The sequence below is a fragment of the Phocoena sinus genome, chromosome 17 (genome assembly GCF_008692025.1).
Source record: "Phocoena sinus isolate mPhoSin1 chromosome 17, mPhoSin1.pri, whole genome shotgun sequence".
NCBI classification, from domain to species: domain Eukaryota; kingdom Metazoa; phylum Chordata; class Mammalia; order Artiodactyla; family Phocoenidae; genus Phocoena; species Phocoena sinus.
This window is the reverse complement of record NC_045779.1, coordinates 13852642-13871197: the sequence shown is the minus strand read 5'-3', so window position 1 is coordinate 13871197 and position 18556 is coordinate 13852642. Positions and strand designations below refer to the sequence as shown.

Below are 18556 nucleotides of genomic sequence, written 5' to 3'. Positions count from 1 at the left end.
GTATCACAAGTGCACAGAGAATGAATCTTGATTAAGTAGTCAGAAGGTAAGTGCTGCATATACAAAGCACAAAATACAGTCTAACAAATACTTCACATGCTCAGGTGATTTCAGCTTAACTCTTGCATGCAACTCCATGAAAGTCTAATGCAAGTGTGTGCTAAATGGTTTCTTTCCCGTAAGACAAAACTACTCAAAACCTTAAAAATCTCTTAACCACTACGCACTTTTACAATGCCAGAGAAGAAAAAGAGAAATTATTAATTTTTAAAATTACCCAGCAATTCCATTGCATCATCTTCATTATCAATATCGTCTTCTGTTACCGATGGGGTGGGGCTGTGGACAGACTCAAAAGAATCTTGAGAGAGCATTGCTGCCAGAAGTTTCTTATGCTGCTGTTGCTGCTGTTTTAATCCTTTAGTCTTGGGCTCCACCTTTAAGCTGAAGAAACAGTTAAATGTTAATTTTCAATGATGATAACATCATCAATTAGCTGTGGTAACTAAAGAAAATCTACAAACAAATTTTCACTCAATTATTTTGCTTTGCAAATCTATGCACATATTAGTAAAATTTTCCCCAAGGATAATGGAAATATAGACTGTCTTCTTTCTAAGACATCCTTCGGTACCTCATTAACAACTTCCTAGATTGGAATACATGAAGAATAGGACAACCCCTGCCCCATTTAAGGGAGGAGGTGCTAATTGGCTCCTAACAATTGTTGCCATGTGGGAATTAAAGCCACATGGTTTTAATGGTTTTCTAATTTTTTAGAGGAGGTAGGAAGTTCAGATCATTATATAAAATTCCCTGATTTACAAAACAAACGCATGTCAAGCAAAACACATGTAATGGGATAACTATTTTAACACACTATAATAACATTTTTTAATGCAAACTTTAATTTACATCATTAAAATAAATGTCCTCACTAGTCCTCTCATGTTGCCTAGGTCTGAGGGTAGGACAGGGTAGAAGGAGGGATGGAACCAGAATTGGCATTTAAATGACTCTCAGTGCCCTCCACTCTAAAAGAGTCTTTGCAAATTTGGAAGAGCTTCCTTGTGATAAAGCCAGACTCCTTTGGGTAAAGGAGCCAGTCTTTCATGGCTCTCTCCCCCAACTTCCCAAGACAGTGTCTGACGGGAAAACTTACATGTCCACGTGGCAACCATTTATAGTTTTAAAAATTGTCCCAAGGTTCTCCTCTTTCCTATAATCTGATTTCTTTCCATATAATTGCCCAAAGGAAGAAAACGGCACATGTCACCTCATGAAGGAAAAAGACATGATGAAAAGGAGGAGGTCTCTCTTAAGCAGGAAGGAGAGAGAACCCTTTCTAAAGGTGCTCAGAAAGAAGGTCCAGGAGAGAAGGCAAATGAGCAAGAGGAGACTACATGCACTTGGTTAAAAAAAAAAAAACCAACCAGGTAAGTTTCAGGGCATGGATCAAAACACTTCAAGCGGTCTTAATAGAAGGGCCAGGTTCCACACTGTCTAAGAGAAGGCTGGAAAGGGCAAAATGGCATCGTATGTCATCAGTGGGCAAAGACCAGTCAGCTCCACCTCACTGTTCACTTCAAAGTTAGGCGGAACACGACAGAGAAGACCAAGGGAAACGGGTGGAGAGAAGGCTTGTTCTCTCCCCCAAGTTAAGGCTATTTAATAAATGCACAAGGAATGATGGAATCAGAAAACCACCATTTTAACCACCAACAACACAGTAACTGCTCAGGCAAGGATCATCAAGGGATGCTAATGCCCTTGGCTGACAGATTGTTCGGGGAGGACTGTCAAAAATCTCAGGGTGGTTTCCAGCAGATTATTTATGTTTCTACTTGAATTTTTTTGCTTTGAAACAATTATAGATTTACATGAAGTTGTAAGAAATAATACAGAGAGATCCTGTGCGCCATTGATACAGTGTCCCTCAGCGGTAACATCTTATAAAATTATAGCGCAATATCACGGCCAGGACACTGACGATGATACAATTCTCCAATCTTATTCATGTTCCCATTTTAATTGGACTCACTTTTGTGTGTGCCTCTCTATGTATTTAGTTCTAGACTATTTTAGTATTTTTGTGGGTTTGTGTATCATGTATCCACCCCCACAGTCAAGGTACAGACCAGGTCAAACACTACAAGATTTCCCTGTGTTGTCCTTTCCTAACCATTCCCACCTCCCTCTATAACTCTCCTTCCCCCTCCCTCATTCCTGGCAACCACCAGTCTGTTCCCCATTCTATAATACTGTGATTTCAAGAAATGTTATGTAAGTGAAATCACACAGTACGTAACCTTTTAGGATTGGCTTTTTTCATGCAGTACAATTAATTCCCTGGAGATTCACTCATGTAGTTGAGTATATCAGAAGTCCATTCCTATTCTTTGCTGTGTAGTATTCCATGGCGTGGATATACTCCAGTTTATCTAACCATTCACCCATTGGAGGACATCTGGCTGTTTTAAGCTTCTTGGCTATTAAGATGGAGCTGCTACGAACATTCATGTACATGTTTTTGTGTGAAAGTTTCCATTTCTCTGAGATAACTGCCCAAGAGTACAAATGCTAGGTTATATGGTAGTTTCATGTTTGGCTTAGGTTTTTTTTTTTACATTTACATTATCAATGTGTGATTATTTTAATATCTCTAAATGTGTCATGAATATATATGCCTTCCCACTAAATAGCTATAGACAGATGCTTGAATATTCATGGAAAAGGAGATGACATAGGATTTGATAAATTATTGATACAAGAAGAGGTGGAAGATTACCACAGTGTGAAAACATGAGACTCAGAACTGGTGATAATTTCAGGGAGAAGAGAGACAGCGAGGTCTGTAAGCAGGAATGAGATGCAAGGTTCACACCTCCCTCTTCTCCTGTGGATTGCACAAGTGAAAACTGCATCATTAGAGAGAAAAGAGGGTCCTGCTACTGGGAAGTAGGGGTCTTAATGCACACAAGTGGTGAGTAAGTGGGAAGAGGTGGGGTTTGGAGACCTTCTCAGAGCACTCAGATTTCTGGGTCCCCTTATTTAGACTTTGGACGTGAATCTTAATAACAGGATTCTTAGAATACCTTCCTGAAGAAAGGCTGTATAGCAAAGCATTTAAGCATACGGAATTTGGAGCAAGATAGCCTGGCTCAGTCACTTAATAACTATCCAATCTTGGGACAGTGATGTAACCATGCTGGGACATAGTTTCCTTATTCCTAAAATAGGGGTAATAGTAATGTTCTCAAGAGGATGAAATGGGTTAAGATATGTAGAGCACATACAGCAGTCTACTAATTGGTAATTAATATCACTATATATTCAAAGAACACAATGGGCAGCATCCTAGATATTTACATGTCTTTTCTTGAGCCATAACATCCCACATCCCAACAAACAGAGAAAGGAAATAAAAAAATATCTTGGGACTTCCCTGGTGATGCACTGGTTAAGAATCCACCTGCAGGTGCAGGCGACATGGGTTCCGCCCCTGGTCCGGGAGGATCCCACATGTCACAGAGCAACTAGGCCCATGTGCGACAACTACTGAGCCTGTGCTCTAGAGCCCACGAGCCACAACTACTGAGCCCTCGTGCCACAACTACTGAAGCCCGTGCCCCTAGAGCCTGTGCTCCGCAACAAGAGAAGCCACCGCAATGAGAAGCATGCACACCCACAAGAGAAGTCACCACAATGAGTAGCATGCAAACTGCAACGAAGAGTAGCCCCCGCTCACAGCAATGAAGACCCAACACAGCCAAAAATAAATAAAATAAAAAAGAATAAAAAGCTAATTCTTAAAAAAAAAAAAGTGTCTTTATGAAAAAGAATAGCAGCTACATTTCAATGTGGTGTCAATACACTCTAGGACTCCATTTTGCTTTGGTCTAAAAGGTTAAGTTCTAAACCAGGATCAGCTGGAAAAGGACAGTTTACAGTGGCGACACCCTCCACTTCTTCCCACTGGATGGCCTGCCTCCTACCATCTGCTCTCTTCCTCCTGGCTGCACTCTTCCGGGGGCCTGACCTTGCTCCATTTTGTTTCACACTCTGACTGTGAACACAGGTTGGTAAGGATTAATTTTATCTGGCCACATGTGCTCTCTCTGGTAGAAAACTGGATGATTCCTCTCTTGAACTATCTCCTAAGCTTGTTTAGTTCACCATTGCAGCCTAATAGAGAAATCTGTGCCCTTTCTCTTGACTCTCATCAGAAATTAAAGGGTTCTCTTTTATTAAGGCCCAGGCTGTTGAAGAGATAACAGAAAGTTTCACACTTAATAGCTTCATTTTGATTTATGCAAAAGAGCTCTGTCTTTTTTTTTCACATCTAAATGTGATGTTTTATAATTTATTTAGCAGACATTTATTAAGTGTTTGCTACATACCAGGCATTGTGGGCACTGAGCTGCAGAAATAAGACACATGTCCTTGTCATTCTCCTCGCTTTAAAGCAGGTACTTTGAATCTAGGATTTTTGTTTTCATATTGGTCTCACTCAGTACCCAGCACATCACCTTGTGTTAATGCTCAATAAGTATTTAACAAATTCACTCCTTCTTTTTGAACCTCATTTTTTCTAACACACTAAATAAAATAAGAATTAATTTAAGTAGATGTAATCTGAGTCTTCCAACTTGACAGATGTGAAAATCCAGGGAAATGGAAAGGTTGGTAGTGAAATAAAAGAAGGAAAAACAGATTGGAATGTGAATAATGAGCAACAAAGGGTAGATAATAAATTTGTAACTCCCAGTCACCAGCTGACAATGACCAAGACCATTTCATGAAGGTTGAAGCAAGTGTTTTCATTAAAATACATGGTTTGGAGGGCTTCCCTGGTGGCGCAGTGGCTGGGAGTCTGCCTGCCGATGCAGGGGACATGGGTTCGTGCTCCGGTCTGGGGGGGATCCCACGTGCCGCAGAGCGGCTGGGCCCGTGAGCCATGGCCGCTGAGCCTGCGCGTCCAGAGCCTGTGCTCCACAACAGTGAGAGGCCCGCATACCGCAAAAAAATAAAAAAATAAAAAATAAATAAAATAAAATAAAATACATGGTTTGGTCATGATGATAGTGCTGGGCTATAAGAACTAGACACTGACTGAATCCAAAATGTTGCCTGTCTAATAATAAGAGTCCATCTATGAGTCTATGAGTCCAAAGATGACTAGCAATGTGTTTCATAAAATAATTATTTGAATTACTATATGTATTTCCTAAATAAATGAATTCCTAAATAAATGAGAAAAAATTTTGAATATATTAAAATGACCTCATCAATATTCTGAAACACATGATTTAGCTACATATCAATACTTCTTTTGGTTTTAAAGATAAATTTGTGAGTCGTAAGATACAATTTCTGTATGTTTCAGATATTCTTAAGGTTTCTGTTCTTTCATTACTTTAGCAAAATCATTTTTTTTTTTTTTTTTTTTTTTTTTTTTTTTTTTTTTATGCGTTACGCGGGCCTCTCACTGCTGCGGCCTCTCCCGTTGCGGAGGACAGGCTCCGGACGCGCAGGCTCAGCGGCCATGGCTCACGGGCCCAGCCGCTCCGCGGCACGTGGGATCCTCCCAGACCGGGGCACGAACCCGTGTCCCCTGCATCGGCAGGCGGACTCTCAACCACTGCGCCACCAGGGAAGCCCGCAAAATCATTTTTGATTAATCAATATTCTTTGTGCTTAATATTTGCATGTGAGAATATTCCTAAATTACCAAGCCTGTTTTAGTCTCTGCCACATGTGTTGTATATTTTCTAACATGTCCACAATAGCCAAACTTAGACAACATTAAGGTTACTTCTTTATTCTTGACTTCTTACGTTAAAGAGTGCCCTCCATCCATTTTCTTCCTTCTTGTTCTGGTTTATTTCCCATCATACCACTTATCACTACTTGAATTTATGTCATAAATTCGTATATTTGCTTGTTTATTGTTTGTCTCTTGCTGCCAAGAGAGGAGCTCTAAGAGGAGGGGAACATTTCTAGGGTTTGTTAACAGATATATCAGAAGCAATTATGAGCTTTAATGAAAAGGAACACTTCTTAATGGGAAGTGAATTTAGCTTCTAATATTTAATATATATTTCTAAGTTGTAAGATTTTCTATTCATTTTATGGCATATTTACCATCTAATAACAATGCTCACTTAATGAACAGAGCCAATTCACAAGATCTATAATATTTATTGATATTTTTCTTATTTTAATAAAGTGGTTCAGCTTAGAGGAGCTTCATTAGGCTTTCAAGGCTTGGTAAGCCTATTTAAAAATTCATATTATAATTTAGCAAGTAATTTTAGGAAATCTATTATCAGCTATAGCAAAGTCGAATTAAGATGGATCAAAATAGGAGTATATAGGTTTATTAACTCAATTTTTATTTACATTTATATTATCAATGTGTGATCATTTCAGTAACTATAAATGTACAATGAATATATATGCTTTCCCACTAAATGGCTAGACAAACCATGGCAACTGATGCCAATTGGTAGTACGTGATGATCACAGGAAGTCAGCAATCATTCCCTAACACATTCACCTCTCCCTTATGAATCCTTCTTCCTTTTCTTGCTCAGATGCTTTAATTTCTTTCTTAAACTCTCTTAATCTAGAAGCTCTTGGAGAATCTAAGAAAGATGTGGCAGGAAAATGTCCATTTGCACACACAGGGCATTTTGCACATAATTTCAAGAGACGCGTAGATCTCTTGAGTCCTTCCAGAGATCATGTAGGGGTCATGAACTCCATGTTAGTAGCTCTTGTCTTATTTTATTCGTTTCTCCATATTGCCCTCATAATTGCCTTCATTTTAACCAGCACTTAACCTTTCAGGTGACAGCTATGTATACTAAAGTTGCTGACCCTCTTCACACAATACTGTATTTGTAGGACCTAACGAAAAAGTTCAGGTAAGGTATATCATTAAAAAAAAAAGAAGTTCCTGGAAAAAATCGTGGCTCAAAGTCTACCCATAAGAATCTCAAAGTTTACTACACCGTTTATTTAATCTTCTCTAATCTAATGGTGAAAGTCCAGCCAATCATGTACGTATTGTTCTGAATAAACGGGAAAGTTGGTTATGTACTAAAGATGGAGTGTTGTAATAACAGCCATTCAAATAAGACTTGAGCAATTAACAAGAGGGAAATCCATAAGAAGAAAAGGGATAAAAAGTTAAGATAGACTATAAACAACCCTTCTTATAAATAAGTTTTATTAATCAGATGTCTTCTCACGGCCTTCTACGTGCCTCCTTCACTCACATAACAGATGCCTACTGACAATGGCAATGCGCCAGGCCCAGTAGGGGAGAGAAAAACGGAAGAAGTCATCCTTGAAAATTAAGTCTTCTCTTTCAAGAGTCTAGAATATCATTTAGTCTGTTAATGTTTAAGACCGTTAAGTTATAAATGACAAGATCATTACTACTTAAGGGCAAAAGCTAATACTCTAGTTATAGACTCTAGAATCATTAAAAAATTGTTCCCCAATCTGTTTTTATTCATTCAAATCAAATCTAATGCTATGTGAGTTCCTGGTATAAATTCAGAAATCCTGGTTTTATATTAGAGGATGGGATATAGTTCCTAACCTGTACTTTATTGCTACTCTTTACATTTAGTTCAGAAAGCATGCATTCGTTTTTTTTCCTCTAATGGGGCATCTGGGCAGGATTTCACCACTTTCTTCATTTCATAGGTAATATATCAACTCATAATTTAAAGATAGAGAAAAATAAAACTGAAAACACCTTTTCAAAACAGATATTTGAGTGAGATCTTCATGGATTAAGTTTTCTGGGTAATGGATCTGACCAGGATTGCAGGGAAGATTCTCCTTTATTGGATATTCAAGAGGGAATAAGAGCTCACTGAAGCTAGGAAGAAAACAGAAGCACTAACATTTGCAATAAACAGCTCCTATTTATTATTATGACTAAATGAAAGCAAAATGAAAGTCAACATTTCTCTATTTTATATTTAAGAACTAAAGATCTAGCAATGAATAAAGATAAAGGTCTAGTGGGTTTCATTAGTCTAGTGTTAGAAATAAAATTACCCTCATTGACAGGTGAAATTGATCTGACATTTCACAAAAGAAGGTAAATGGATTTTTAGAAATGCTTTTCTTCTCCTTATACAGTACATTTCAACTATTTAAATAATTTAAAGGTTATTTCTCATGGAAATAGAATCAATTTTCTATATGCCTGAAGCGCATTAACGAGTATTCTGAATTTCTTTCCCTCCAGCCAAGTGATAAGTCAAAGTAAAAAAAACCCTGAAAGCCATATTACATTGTAGAAAATACAATTTTCTCCTTGAGAAAGAATAATTATTGGTTGCTGCTAAATTTAATGTAGGAAATACAAAGTTACTGTGGCTATGCTGTATATGGGAAAAACTCTTCTGTGGTGGTCAGCTAGTAACACTCACAGAAAGTTTAAGCTCCTGTCACATTTTAATTCATGAGTATTTTTTCTCAGTATCGTGTAAGCCGTGCCTCGATAATGCTTTTTCACTCCAGCTTCCTTGTAGAAGTTTTCATTTTTGTTTCGAATTTTACTCACTTCTGTTAGTATTACAAGAAATGGCTACACTGAACATACTGATACTTTTTCTAAAAAATATGATCTAGACTTTTCAAAATTACCCCACTTCTACCAGCATATGGAAACTTGAGGCAACTCTTCTGACACCACTTTGAGTGTCACAGGGCTGAGTAAAATGAATTAGGGGCTTTCAAATTCACAACTCACAATAGTTTCAAGAATAATTTCAAAAATTAAACATAGAGAATGTAATAATTACATTCAATCATAGTTATCAACTCTAAACTAAAGGTTTCTCTCTATATTCCATCTAACTCCACCTTGTGTAGTCTATCACACATTTAATAGTTTTCTTCTTGTTGAACAACTAGATCTTTATGGTACATCAGAATTCCTCCCTCTCCAATCTTAACAGTCAGCCCAATAATATAGTAGGTCCCGTCCAATATTATAGTAGGTCTCAACTGACAGTTTATGTCCTGAAATTATTTTTCTGTTTGGTTTTAGTAACAAAGAGATGATACTCTTCTTAGATGTAAAGAAAAAAAAATCAAAACCAAATCCATAATAAAAGCAAATCTAATAAAACTCTAATTTTAAAACAGATAAATTAATTTTTATCTTATATGTAACATAATTTTCTATATAAAATTGCCAAGACTTATTTCATCAAAATCGTGCACTTGATTTCCCCTTTGCCTTAAATGATTAAAATATTCAGAATCTTAGAAGACATCTCATCTCACCTTCCTGCAGGGCTAGAGCTATTATCTTCATTTTCCCATTGTTCATTTTTACTTCTTGGAATTGGGGGCTGTAGCATTTCAGCGGCCAGTGGATCAGCGTCATTCTCCTCTCGACCAATCCACTCTCCAATTACACGGGGTCTCAGAAGAGAAGAATTAAATGCCACTGTTTCCTGAGGAGAAGAGAAGAATTTCTGTGCCTTAGATTACATATTCCCATTAATAGGACAACAGGGAAATAATCTTGTGCAGATTTTAAACTGCTCCCTCAAATCAAAATGTTCCTCTTTTTCTTTCTGAATTGACTTAAAATTTCAGTTCTCTCCATCTCTACTAGATGACTTACTCTCTATGATTTGTGCTGACTCGCGAAGGCCACCGTGAGAAAGGATCCAGAAGTGAAATCTCTGGTTTGGACAGCTGCATGTTTGTTCTCAGGATGGCGGGGCAGGATTAGCATGTGTGCCAGAGGGAGGAGTGTGTGCGAAGGCCCACACAGCGGAAGAGCTTGGTGCTGCTAGAAAATGATATATAAGCTCTCAAATATGGAGGAAACTGAGGTGGAGTCAGGGAACAAAGTCAAGAAGAGACAGGGTTGGAAGGATGCATTGCCTCCAATTGCAAAGCATTCTGGACTTCTAGAAATCCAGTAGAGGTTGGAAGCAGAGCACTATCGATGATGGGCATGCTATGACAATTCAAAAAAATGCTAAACTCTTTTCATAGACTTGGATGTGATGTGGCTCTTAAAATGGTATTTTAAATATTTAAATAATTTAAAACGAATACTGAACACGTGCAACTGCTATGGGTATCTCGGTACATGGGGAAAAAAGCAGATTAAAAAGCAATACGTATTGTATGATCTAATTTTTGTTTAAAAAATTCATATGGGCTTCCCTGGTGGCGCAGTGGCTGAGAGTCTGCCTGCCGATGCAGGGGACACGGGTTCGTGCCCCGGTCCGGGAAGATCCCACATGCTGCGGAGCGGCTGGGCCCGTGAGCCATGGCCGCTGAGCCTGCGCGTCCTGCTCCGTAACGGGAGAGGCCACAGCAGTGAGAGGCCCGCGAAAAATAAAATAAAATAAAATAATCAATTAAAAACTCTAAAGCAAAGGTGCCGCAGTATGGGGAAGTGACCTGGATCTCTGCAGTAGTTTATCAGAGAGAGTCATCTTTGAAGTAGATGCCTCAGCAATCAAAGCTGAAGTCAGGCACTTGCATTATAAACATAACAAACAGACAAAAACTGTCCAGGTTTATACTGTAATCCATCAATCCAGCATTCACAGACTAATCCATTCATTTATTCATTCTTTTATACTTATTATGACCTACTATGTGCCAGATACTGCTTGATTTATTGGGAAAACAATCGTAACACCAAAATGTAATGGTTTTATCTGAATGGAGGGACTACAGGTAATTTTAATTCTTCTTTTGGCATTTCCACGTCTTTTCAATATTCTATGAGAAACATGTACTTGTCTTAAAATGAGAAAAAATGTATTTTTAAAGTATCTTGATCTGAGAAACACAGGCTTTCAATTTGTAATATTACAAGAGTCTTGAACAATTCCTTAAAAATTTAGAACTGATTTTCTGAATCTTTACAATTCTCCTCAATACTATACAAATACTATATTATAATATATACAAGGTAGCATTAATTAATGTACAAATACACACCAAAAGCAACATGTGAAATATGACCAAGACATATCTGATGAACATTTATCCAAGTGATTATAAGCGATAGAAAGTAGCTGGATATCTTAATATTGATTCCCCAGCCTACAGGAAAATGTAGCAGATAAATTTTAGTGTTCGTATAATGTAGCAACTTATATGAAATCCTTCTGTATTTATATTCCCAAAGCTTGCAGCTGTGAAATCATGCAATCAAATTAATGTTTTGCAATTACTGGAAAGGCATATTCATCTGCCACAATTTAATATCATTTGAAGCACAAGAATTAAAATTAACAGCAATACTGTTAAATTTTAAACGTATATTTGCATTTAAGAGCAGATTAAGGAAAAGACATGTTCTAGAGAAAAAAATCTATAAACATATTTACAGCTTCAGAATCAGTTTTGGCCTGTGTGACTTTGAAATGTTACTTATTCTCTGAATTTTGTTTTCTCCAACTGTAAAATGGTCATGATAGAAATTATAAAACCTACTGTATCAAATGAAATAGTAAGAAGCATAGGTAAACCACAGAATTCTGTACATATGCTAGACACAATTACTTAAAGACGTGGGCTGTATTTACTTCTAAATATGTGACGTAACTGGGAAAAAGTAGTACAGAACAGCAGGAATGGGAGAGTTAGGTAAGAACAGATGCTTGGTTGTCAATATGGGCAGAGTAACAACAGGGAATTGATAGTACAGGTTTTCATTCTATAAAGTTTTATTTTACAGAGAGTATATTAAAAAGATTGGTTAATTAATTTAGCATTATCCATCTCTACATAATGGGACAGAACTGGGCTTAATAAGAATTGGGACAAAGAAACTGACCACTGTAACAACAGAAATGGGTGAGTTTAGGCATTATAAATGAAAAAAATGAAACAGGATTTAGAGTTGAGAATGATCTTAAAGTTGAGAACTGCAGAGAATCAGAAATAACTTTTTGGTTGATTACTGGGAAATTAAATGATAGATGCCACTGCTATTGGAAAGTAGAGCACAGAGAGGAGGATAAATAGTTTGATATGCAGCCTGTTTAACTCCAGCTGGCAGCAGAAATTTAGTGAGAAATAGCTGATGAGCAAAGCAATACAAAGAGCTGCAAATAGGGTCAGAGGAGTTAGGGAGTGAATATTTTACAGGTGAAAAGTGGGACTCTACTATTTTTATTTTTCAGAATGCACAAAGCTGCTCTTATATTTACTGCTTTATGAGAATGTTATATCTCTGAAAATTCTTGAATATAGTCCATTTACTTGTAACAGAGCAAAACAGCAGATTTTTCTTTGGTTCTATTACTTATATTTGATTAAGCTAAGTAAAAATCTCTCCATAAATCTTTACGAAAGGATTTCAGTGAAGAAAGCGATTCCACAAACATCAGTACATGGCAAAAGAAATTTTAAAACTTCACACTGAATACAAGTTTTGGAAAATATTTTAAGTACATGGATAAATAAAACATTTAAAATTTTACTGCTAAACAATGTAAATCCTAATGATTCCTTAGAAATGTATAAATACATATTCCTTTGCCCTCCTAAGGCTAGAGGTCCCTAAATGTTCAGATTCTTAAACAAGTATGCTTAAATAATAAGAGAAGCATTAGTAGTCAAACATTCTCCAAAGGTCACAGATTTGCTTAATATTTCCTATTAATAGGAAGCTATCCTATCCAAGAAGTAGTTACCTTAGAGGAAGCCTACTCTCTCCAAGCAGCCTGCTCCCGCTGGCCAACTCACAGTGAGTTCAACAGCTCTGACCGCTGGTTATCAGCACAACATTTGATTATATTCCACGTTATTCGAATGTTTTCTCGTCTTAATAAAACGAGCTGTTCATGGAACGCTGGAATCATGTCTTAAATTCCTTCCTCCTCCATAATAACTAGCACAATGATTTAATAAAGTAAGCACAAAAATCTGTCCTGATTGAATTAAACATAATTCAAAGAATAAAAAACAGTGAATTATCTTTATGTCTAAAACTCATATAAAAAATTCATGGACAACACTGATTAACAATTTTTTAACTCTCTTTTTTAAATTTTTTTTTAAAATTTTATTGATATATAGTTGATTTACAACGTTGTGTTAGTTTCAGGGGTATAGCAAACTGATTCAGATATATATACATAGAGAGAATATATATATGCATATTCTTTTTTTACCTTCTCTTCCATTATAGGTTATTACAAGATATTGAGTATAGTTCCCTGTGCTATACAGCAGGGTAAAGAAAAAATCAAGGATGCTGCCATAAGACCCTTCATTAAGACCTCTGAAAAAAACAAGATGGTGTCTATTAAGAATGTTGTTTCGCAACATCTAAAAGACCAGCAGTTAAATCTAGAGAGAGAGGCATGTCTTGAAAAGAACTGTGGATGTGGTTTTTGGCACAAGAAGAAGACAGGAATCATATACACAGGAAACCCAAACATCATTTGGGATAGCTGAATTGGCAAAGGCAACAGCCTGAAGTAAAAGGTACTGAGACTATTCAAGAAGTAAACAGCTCTCGGGGACCCATTTTTCTACACAAAGGAAGAAAACTGAGGAAGTTGCTCAGAGGCATCTTTTCCAATGCCTTCTTCAGAAGTGGCCAAAAAGGTTAACAAAAAAGAAACCAGAAGCTGTGGAAAACAATAGATGGGGACTCCCAGGGAACAGAACTGGGGCTTAATTAAGGAACACCTGCCAACCCCTTGGACAGGAAGACCTGATGACATCTGCCCAGCAAGATTTAAGAACTGCTACGAACCAGCAATTTCTATAAACCTCTCATTATTTCCCTTCTCTAACAGGAATATTTAATGTGGTTATTCCACATCATTCTCATCACTTAATGGAAAAGAAGAAACAAAACTATCATCATTCACATATATTTTTTATACAGACAAACCAAGAGAATTCAGAAACAAGTTACAAATTAATATGAGTTCAGCAAGCTTACTGAATTTAAGATAAAATTAGAAAAATAACATTCATTCCTATATGCCAATAAGTTTTAAAATGTAACTTATAAAACAGATACCATTGACAATAAGAGCCCAAAAGACAATGTACCTAGGAATCAAGTTAATAAAAATCTACATGCTCTTTTTGAATGTAACTATATGACTTTATCATAAAACACTATAATATTTAATTAAATGGAAACATGCTTCGTTCATTGATAGAATGACTCAGAAATGTAAAGACGTCAATTCTCTCCTATCAATCTAAAATACAAAGCAATTCCAAACCCAATGGAGTAACAGAAATAAGCAAACGGACCAAAAGAAGAAAACAGAAGGCCTCGAAACAAGATAAGTGACAGAAGCATGCACATTTATGGACAAATGATGAACTTTTCCATAAATAGTTATAGGAAATTCATATGTTCCAACTTTTTGCCATATTAAAAAAATAATTTCAAGTAGCTTAAAGATAAAAAACAGAATTTTTAATAGAAGATAAACAGTAATGTTTTCAGGATATCAAGTAGAAAAGAATTTCTTAAAACATTACAAGTTAATGTTAAAATGTTCTGTTAACAGAAAGCACTATTTAAAAAGTGATGACAAGCCTCAATATTTAAGAATAGATTTGAGACGCACAACAAGAGCTGACATCTAGAATGTATAATAAACTCACACAAATCTAAAGAAAAGAAAAATAAGTGGGCAATAAACATGAGCAAAAGAGACAAGTGGGCATTCAATCCTATTAAAAAAATTATACAATTGTTAATTGAATCCATGAGAGACCTTTTTTTTTTTTTTTTTTTCAGTACGTGGGCCTCTCACTGCTGTGGCCTCTCCCATTGCGGAGCACAGGCTCCGGACGCGCAGGCTCAGCAGCCATGGCTCACGGGCGCAGCCGCTCCGTGGCATGTGGGATCCTCCCGGACTGGGGCACGAACCCACGTCCCCTGCATCGGCAGGCGGACTCTCAACCACTGCGCCACCAGGGAAGCCCAAGAAACCATTTTTGCTTAAAATACCTGATGACAGTGAGTGTTAGCAAGGACCAGGAGAGATATATATTATTACAAACTACTGCTGGGAGTATAAATTAACACAACTTCTTTTGAGAGAAATTCTGTGGTATCTAGTAAAAGTTAAAAATGCACATGCCATATTGCTAGATTAACTGAAGTTCAATTAGTTGTTTTTCTCTTTTAGTTCAGATATATTTTCCCTCCTTAGTTAGTTACAACATCTCCTGTCTCCTCCTGATTCTCAGCTGATCACGGTGCTTGTCTCAGTGAGAAATGAAAGCAATCGGCCGAGAATTTGTTCCTTTTCTCACCACCAAACCCACCAGCTACTAGCACTGTTGCCTACACTTACAAAAGTTGAACTGTCATTTCTTTTCCAAGGTCTGACATATAGAAAGTACTTTATAAACATTTGTAGAGTGAATAAAAGAATGACAAAATTAAGATAATGTATGATTCAATGTTTCAATATGTATTAGCAACATTACTAGTCATTAGGGCAATGTAAACCAAAACCGCAGTAAAATACTACTTTACACCCAGGAGGATGGCTATAATTTAAGACAGACAACAACAAGTGTTAACAAGGATATGGAGATATTTGAACCCTCATACTTGCTGGTTGGAATGTATAATGGTGCTGTCACCGTGCAAAATAGTTTGACAGTTCCTCAAAAAGTTAAATATAGAGTTAGCATATGTTCTAGCATTTTCATTCCCTACATATATGCCCAAGAGAAATTTAAGAAACATGTTCACACAAAAACTTATACATGAATGCTCATAGAAACATTATTCTTAATAGCTGAAAAGTGGAAACAACTCCAATGTCCACAAATTGCTGAATGAATAAACAAAGTGTGGTATATCCATACAACAGAATATTATTCAGCAATAAAAGGAAATGACGCACTGATATATGCTACAACGTTAATGAACCTCGAAAACATTATGCTAAGTGAAAGAAGACAGTCACAAAAGACCACATATTTTTATGACTGCATTTATATGAAATTTCCAGTATAGGTAAATCTAAAGAGACAAAGTAAATTAGTGGTTGTCTTAGGCTAAGGGGTTAGGAGGAATGGGGGGTAGACATGAGGTTTCTTTTGGGGATGATGAGAATGTTCTAAATTTAGGTTGAAGTAGTGGTTACACAACTACCTGAATATACTAAAACCCACTAAACTGTATACTCTAAAAGGGTAGATTTTATTATGTGAATTTTATCTCAATAAAGTTGTTAAAATAATATATTTTAACAACTCATTTTCAGATTTTCCCCTTTTATGGTGGAGTACACAGTACATAGTGCTAGGGAAAAGCATGGATTTGGAATCAGGCAGATAAAGAATCAGAAGCTAGCAGGGGAGTATTTATTTATTCCATCTCCACTAATTCTGAGACTTTCAGCAAATCACTTAATCATTCTAGCTTCAGTTTTCTTATTTGTAAAACAGGAAAAGCATAACCACTTCATTGGACTGGTACAAGAACTAAATTCAATAACATATCAAAAACACCTAACATAGGGCTTCCCTGGTGGCGCAGTGGTTGGGATTCTGCCTGCCGATGCAGGGGACACGGTTTTGTGCCCCGGTCCGGGAAGATCCCGCATGCCGCGTAGCAGCTGGGCCCGTGAGCCATGGCCGCTGAGCCTGTGCGTCCAGAGCCTGTGCTCCGCCGCGGGAGGGGCCACACAGTGAGAGACCCGTGTGCCGCAAAAAAATAAATAAATAAAAATTACAAAACACCTAGCATATCTGCTAACCCTAATAGGTGTTCAATACTATCTCTCCTCTTTTCCTTCACTATCTTATGCACCCTCCTACCCATGATCTAAAATTTTTACTCTTTATTATGGAAATGTTCACACTAATACAAAAGTAGAAGGAAGAGTAAAGCAAGCCCCTCTGTACCCACACATATTTTCCTCAATTAACAACTCATGGATAAACTCACTTCACCCTTATCTCCACCCACATCACCCCTCTCTCTGCTCAGATCATTTTGAAGTAAATCCCATTCACTATATATCATTTGTAAATAATCCAGTATGTAATCTCTAAAAGGTAAGAGTGCTTTTTTTGTAAACACATACAGTACCATTACCATACCTAAATATAAAGTAAGAATATTTCTGATATCAAATATCTAACTAGTTATCAAATTTACCTGATTATATCAGGGAATTATCTCAGTTGGTACACATCAGACTCTAAGCAAGACTTGGTAGGTTGTGACTGATCAACAGTCTTTTATGCCTCTTTTAAGCTATGTATTCTCTTCCTCTGTCTCATTTCCTGTCTTGTAATTTTGCTGTTGCTGTTGTTCAGAAAACCCGACTTGTTTGTCCTGTGAGTTTTCCAGAGTCTGGTTTTTCCCTTTGCATCCCTGTGATGTGGCTTAAAATGTTCCTCTGCTCTTTGTACTTTCTGTAAATTAGTAGTTAGTTAGGATAAAGTTTTGTTTGTTTTGCGGTACGCGGGCCTCTCACTGTTGTGGCCTCTCCCGTTGCGGAGCACAGGCTCTGGACGCGCAGGCTCAGCGGCCATGGCTCACGGGCCCAGCCGCTCCGCGGCATGTGGGATCTTCCCGGACCGGGGCACGAACCCGTGTCCCCTGCATCGGCAGGCGGACTCTCAGCCACTGCGCCATCAGGGAAGCCCCAGGATGAAGTTTTTTTGTTGTAGTTTTTGTTTTTTGCCAATACTGCTTCAGAGAGAATGGTGAGGTTCATCTGGAGGCACAGACCATCCCCTTGACTCTTCTTTAGTGATTTTGGCAGAATTGATATTACTGCTTAGATCCATTAATTCACTAGGAATTGATAAATGGTAATTGGCTGATTTTATAATTCCATATTCACTTATTTGCTGGAACACTTCTGGAAAGAGAAACTTCCCATCATCAAATATTTGGTTACTCTAAAGTACGATTTATATGGGAAAGGAAGATTAAAAGTTTCATTCTTTCCCTTTACTTTTACCAGTTTTTTAAAATGGTAACTCTGGTCCCCTAGCACCTGCTAAAGATTAATAATTCTTTGGATGAACATATGGATTTTAACGTATTAGGTATAATTCACTGCACTGTAGTTATTATTCTTACTCACGTTCAAATTTTCTTAACTCTCTCCAGCAGAAGACTACTTGAGCCGGCTCCTGAGCTCTCCTGACACAATCCTAGTGGTCTCCCATAGTTCTTACCTCTGGCATGAGAAGATATTTTAGGCTCATTTTGTACACTGTCTGCTCCTGACCTGGAAGCAACCATTATTTCAAGGGATTATGATTCTTTTTAGTTGGAAATATATTTTAAGACTAGAATCTGAACACTTGGGGTATTCACTGTTTTGAGGTTGGTAATAGTGGACAGGTCTAAGAAATACCTATGTTTTAAACTGAAATAATTCAGGCTTACAGAAAAGTTGAGGAAAAAAAAAAAGAATTCCTATATACCCTTCACCCAGACTGCCAAAATATTGTTAATGGGATAAGGTCAACGTTGTTAGTTGACATTTTGCTTTATCATACATATTTATACACACACACA

General features: G+C 37.1%; 1 protein-coding gene across 1 annotated transcript in view; it reads right to left on the bottom strand.

Moving 5' to 3' along the window:
• Positions 1-260: 260 nt before the first annotated feature.
• LOC116742710 (uncharacterized protein C8orf34-like) overlaps positions 261-18556 on the bottom strand; it is a 110087-nt gene continuing 91791 nt past the window's right edge. The window contains 2 exon segments of the mRNA XM_032610548.1: positions 261-444; positions 9319-9491. Coding sequence (XP_032466439.1) covers positions 261-444; positions 9319-9491 — 357 coding nt within the window.